At 43.5% G+C, this 5,310-nt stretch overlaps 1 protein-coding gene across 3 annotated transcripts; it reads right to left on the bottom strand.

The window, feature by feature from the left end:
* Window positions 1-1,064: 1,064 nt before the first annotated feature.
* LOC147431286 (uncharacterized) lies at window positions 1,065-4,766 on the bottom strand. Of its 3 annotated transcripts, XM_086494562.1 has the most exons (3): window positions 4,001-4,766; window positions 3,702-3,773; window positions 1,065-3,605 (listed from the first exon to the last, which is right to left on the bottom strand). In XM_086494562.1, exon 3 carries the CDS (start codon window positions 3,574-3,576, stop codon window positions 2,746-2,748), a length of 831 nt encoding a protein of 276 aa, XP_086350688.1. In that variant the 5' UTR covers window positions 3,577-3,605; window positions 3,702-3,773; window positions 4,001-4,766; the 3' UTR covers window positions 1,065-2,745. The 3 variants fall into 3 exon arrangements, with proteins under 3 accessions (XP_086350688.1, XP_086350686.1, XP_086350687.1); XM_086494560.1 differs by having other exon boundaries at window positions 3,702-4,766; XM_086494561.1 differs by having other exon boundaries at window positions 1,065-3,773.
* Window positions 4,767-5,310: the final 544 nt, after the last annotated feature.

The raw sequence follows: 5,310 nt of genomic DNA, 5'->3' as shown, positions 1-5,310 counted from the left end.
CCATTTCCTTTCATCTTGCAACCCCCTCCTTCAAGCTTGGAGAGAGAGAGAGGGAGAGAGGGGAACATTGTGGTGTTAGTAGGCTCTTGTTGTTTGATGGTGAATGTTAAATGGTAATTTTAATTGAAGCTAAATGAAATATCTAAATAAAAAGTGTGGTCTTTTTTTGGGGGAGGAAGAGAAGGGGGAGGGAAAGCTAATTGGAGAACATCTGAAAAAATTTATGTGATCGTATAAGAGCTCTTAGTTCTTCGTTTGTATCATGAGAATAGTGGGTATTAAACTGTAATTTTGGAAAGAAAGTCTCTCCTCATATATGGAGAGGTTTTTTGCCAATCAACAAGGGAAGCCTTTGACAAAATGTTATTTCTTTATCGATCTTCTCGATAAATACACAGGTAGTGCAGCTTCCCTTGCTGTTTCCCACCATTGGGGTGTGACCAAGCTCTAAGATGTTGTGTCAAATCTAGTTTGAGTTTTTTTTTCTTTGAGAGAAAGTGATGGTCATGCCATATGTTTCATGAGCTGAGCTTCTTTGAAGGCCTTTAGCCTTTGAGTATAAAAGTCAATGTGTGTATTTGAAGAAACTTCAAAGCGTTTGTTGGATTGCATAAAGCCTTAGCAAAGAGTTGTATTTTGGATGCAATTGTGGACCATTGGATACATGTTGCTTGTTGATTAATGCCACATGACAACAAACTTTCTTTTTTACTATTTCTTGTCAGTTTTTGTGAAAGGGTGCTTACATTTGTGTACCTCTCACACAATTATTTTTGTTTTATTAAAATATTTTTCAATGTTTTTAAATTATTTTTTATAATTTTAAAATATATCATGATCTAAATAGTTCATTGTTACACTTATTTTTTAAAACATAATATTTTATTGTGAACATATATTTTAAAATATTAGTGTTACTTGTTGGCTTTCTAAAGAAAGCCTTGGAAAGCTTTAGAGAAGAGTTGGTTTTCAGTGATGATTGAGACTTACCTTAAATGTAACATAAAAAACGTAAGAAAGCGTGCGAAACGACTCCAAACTCAGGAAGATAAAAAAACGATGAGACGTTGAAGGATCATATAGTAGAAAGGGATAACGAGGGGATTAAGGGATGATTAAGGTAAAGAGAGTGGGACACCAAACGCGTTTCGCTCATAATGAGCTCATCAGTGGTGTGGGTTTAAATACAAATGGAGGGGGTGAGCGAGGTTTTATAGAGGGGCAATTTGAGGTGGGATGTTTTTTTTTGGGGGAAAAAGGAAGTTAATGGCAATGTACTCAAGTACATAGGGAAAGAGTTAGGGTAGAAGGGGTGGTACTTGTTTTAATGGTGAGAGGTAGACAAGTTGTACCACAAAAAAGAGTTTAATTTCTCTGTAGAGGATGGCAAGGCTCATAAGTGGAGGTATCATTGAGGTGGGCGAGGGAATTACTTTCATACCAATCCAAGGGTAAGATGGCCAAGCCTAAGTTCTTGTCTGCGGGTTTCATCACAATTGAAGGATTCAATTTGAGGCTACATAAGGTTTGTGCGACAAAACGGGAAGGCTTTGAAGGTGGGAAGAAATTAGAGTAGAGAAGGCGGCTAAGGTTATGGAAGTTATTATGTAAGATTAGATTGAGAGCGGGGTTTTCCAAGGGGGGTTTCCAAAAAGGATTTGGTATCTTGAAGGGGGAAGGTAGTGGGGTTGGATGATTCTTGAAAAAAAGTTTTAGGTTGAGAATTCTTGCCATGACACCATGTGCATTAAGAAGTGAAGAGGGTGAAGGATTAGGAGGGGGGGGGGGCGAGGGGGATGTATTTTAAACCTAAAGCTAGGCACCGCTTTTCCTAGAGAGAGAGTACCTTACGCGTAAGGTTGTACACTTTAAAATTAGAAACCTCATTATCATGAGAAGGTTTATTTAAGATTATCAAAAAGGAGAAGCTTGTAGCCATGAGGGTTTGTAAGGGGTAGCCAAAACTTTCTTCTCATTCGTCCTTTGAGGTTGGGAGCTCGAGGTATTCTTTGTCAAACGGTCTTGTAGAGGCGGTGTTGGAGATCCAAAGGTTAGGGAGGAGGGGGGGCTTGGAGAAGGAAAGATGTACCCATGTAGTGGGGTGTTGTAGCCCTAGTCCCTCCTCCCTTTCACTTTTCCCGAGTGCTTTGAATTGTAGTGGGAGGTGTGATTTTGAAATGAGGCTTTCTTAAGGGAGGAGGAGGAAACCGATGGTAGAGCAGGATGGGAAATGGTAGGGTGTTGGGGGCTACGAGGTTTAAGAGGGTAGGCAAGATTAGGTGTCTTGAGGTTGTGGACGTAGTTGGGTTTTTTCTTGTAAGGAGGAGAGAGATTCTAAAGGTCGTTTAATGGCTCAGGCTTGAGATGGTTTAGAAGCTATGAATTGATGTTTTGATGGGGAGGGATGGGGGTGCGTATAGGGTCTAGGGGATTGAAAGGGTTTTTTGGGAGGGGGGTAGAAGGTTCTATGTGGAGATAAGAAAGGTTTTTTGGGAGGGGGATAGGGCATGCTTGGTGAAGAGGGGGAGGGAAAGCGTGGTTTAGTGTGACTTGAACTTAAGTGCTCCGTCACCACTTGCTCCACAAGCTCTTTTATAGTTTGCTCTTTAGGGAAAGAAAGGACTTCTTCTTCCAAAGCATTGATGAATCTTTTACGAGCATGTACGGCATCTTCCTCCTTGGTAGCATTAAGATGGGCATTCAAAATGTAAGTTTGGATTTCGAAGAGGAAGAGTAGGTTTTCCATTATGTAAGCTTGAGACTCCAATCTTGTTTTGACAATAGGGGGATGGAAATCAAGAGCAACCTATCGTTGAGATCATTGAAGTGCTCTTCAACAAGAGAGTGGTACCCATCCAAATAAGATTGGAGGTTATTTATGAGTATAGTTTGTGCTTGGATAAGAGCTTGCGTGGAATTAAGTTGAAATTGTATGGTAACTGATGCGAGCTTGGCATTGAGAAGAGCTTGGGCTTGGGAATCATCAATGGTAAGCTTTTGAGGTTTGATACAAAGGCTTTTGGGAGCTTTTTGGTGACGGATTAACTCATTGAGTTGTGCAAGGAAACCTTTAGCTCTTCCTAACTTGCCATGTAGTTTCTTGAATTCTAAGATGGAATTGGAGAGAATTACCTCGAAATTGACAGGTTTCTTGAGTTGTGGTGGTGTTACTGAAATGGTGGGGGGGTAGGATGAAGTAGAAACCTTCTTGCGGTTATCCATAGGTTTTTTGACAACCCGGGGAATGGCAAGGGCGGAGGACAAAGTCGCACTCAAATGGTTGTGGTCCAAGCCATTTTTGGCCAGGACTGAAGAGAAGTCAAAGGAATCTTCGGGGAGCTTTTCCAACTCCTCCGCGATGTGCTCATAGTGATCCAAAGCATGAGGATTTCCGGGTAGCAAGGCCATGTTACTTGTGGGAGAGTGCGTTGGCGGCACAAGTGTTGATGAGGATTCTGCCAAGAGGACGGTGGTGGCCGAGACGAAGCCGGGTAGAGGTGGTGCCGCCAAGACCGTTGGAGTCGTATCCAAAGCAGGGCTTGTAGGAGTTATTTGTTGGGCCCCATGGTTATCCATGGCAAGGGTTTAAGTTTGAGTCCAAACTCCTGTTAGAAAGGTGTACAAAGTGTTGTAGAAGAAGCGAGTTAGGCCAAGAGGCAAGCACTACGTACAACAGTGTGAAGGGTGTTGCTTACACATACCCCTTCATGAAAAAGTGTGGAGGATGTTGCCTACAAATACCACTTCGTGTTGCCTTGGTAAAAAATCCAACACTACAACCCGATTAACCATCAGAAATCAGGCTATGACTTTAGAGCTTAACTTGCTGGAGGTGCCATAGAGAATCTTGTGAGTGAGAAGACAGTTATAAGGTTAGAGAACAATTCCAGGTTAAGTTAGGTGTTAGCCAAGATGAGAAGATGCCAAACAGTGGGCACCTGACTATCAATACAGGTTAAATTGAGGTTGTTGCAGTAGCCAATGTCAAAGAGGGGCTTACCGGAGTAGATAATTCTGTCAAAGCGAGAGCCGGGTTAAAGGGCATCGATGGGCGAGAGTTGTTGGGGGTGTTATACTACTAGACCAGGGTCAGTGTTGGTGGCATATTTAGTTGAGCAAGCAAAACCACCAAGCCGTTAAGCCTGACCCAGAGGAGTTCCAAAAGCCCAGTTGCTTCAATAGCCGGTATTGTACGTTGGTGAAGAAGCTCTATCATGCAACGTAGCCTGCTGCTGCAGTGGCAAGATGTGGAAACAACCACGTGCACGAGGTTAAGGTTAAAGAGGCTAGAAGCTGGAATCGCCCGGCCTCACCAGCTGTGCAGGAAGGTAAAGCCGGATAGAGTTGGAAATCATTTTTAGCAGAGCGTCGGAGGTAGGCCGAAAAAGCCGGGGGCTGAGTAGCGTGAGGAGGGAACTCGACCGAGTGTACGGGGTGTGGGGCATGTACTGAGGCAAGCTATTGAAGCTCCGGTTGTGTAGCGGAAGGGGAGAAGGAACGAATGGGCGTGGGTTGCTCTTGCAACAGAGCAAAAGGTAGCCCTGGCAATTATGGAGCCTTAGCGTGTTGAAGTAGGGTGGAAGGGGTGTAGAGCAGATGTGCGGGGCAGGAGAGAATTGAGCAAGTCGTTTGGGAAGGCCGAGGGCAAGAAGAGAACAAGTCATGGTGGGGAACGAGGAAGCAGAAACAGAGGGGCGAGATGAAAGTAAAGGTTAGGGACTTAGGGTGAAAGGATTTGACCAGAGAGCGTCCAATTTTTTAAGGTGCCTCAAAAGAAGGGGGCTTTTAGTATTTGAGTTGTATTGGATGTGTCAAGTCCTTGACCGTAGGAGAAAAAGTCGCAAGGAGTGAGGGGGGAGAGCCCTAGAAAAAGAGAGGGCGGGCTAACTAAGTGGACTTAAAGGTAAATGAAGAGCAAGTCACCTTAGCGAGGGGGAGAGAGGGAGGGAGAGGGAGATATACGCGGAGTGTGCATCACTTATGAATTCAAGAATAACTTGTAACATAAAAAACGTAAGAAAGCGTGCAAAACGACTCCAAATTTAGAAAGATAAAAAATGATGAGACGTTGAAGGACCATATAGTAGAAAGGGATAACAAGGGGATTAAGGGATGATTAAGGTAAAGAGGGTGGGACACCAAACACATTTCGCTCATCTCACTGGTGTGGGTTTAGGTACAAATGGAAGGGGTGAGCGAGGTTTTATAGAGGGGCAATTTGAGGTGGGATGTTTTTTTTGGGGAAGTTAATGTCAATGTACTCAAGTACATAGGGAAAGAGTTAGGTCGAAGGGGTTGTACTTGCTTTGA

Source organism: Adiantum capillus-veneris, chromosome 21 (assembly GCF_014529385.1).
Source record: "Adiantum capillus-veneris isolate H3 chromosome 21, ASM1452938v2, whole genome shotgun sequence".
NCBI classification, from domain to species: domain Eukaryota; kingdom Viridiplantae; phylum Streptophyta; class Polypodiopsida; order Polypodiales; family Pteridaceae; genus Adiantum; species Adiantum capillus-veneris.
Note: the sequence above shows the minus strand (reverse complement) of the source record. Positions and strands in the feature narration are given on the sequence as shown.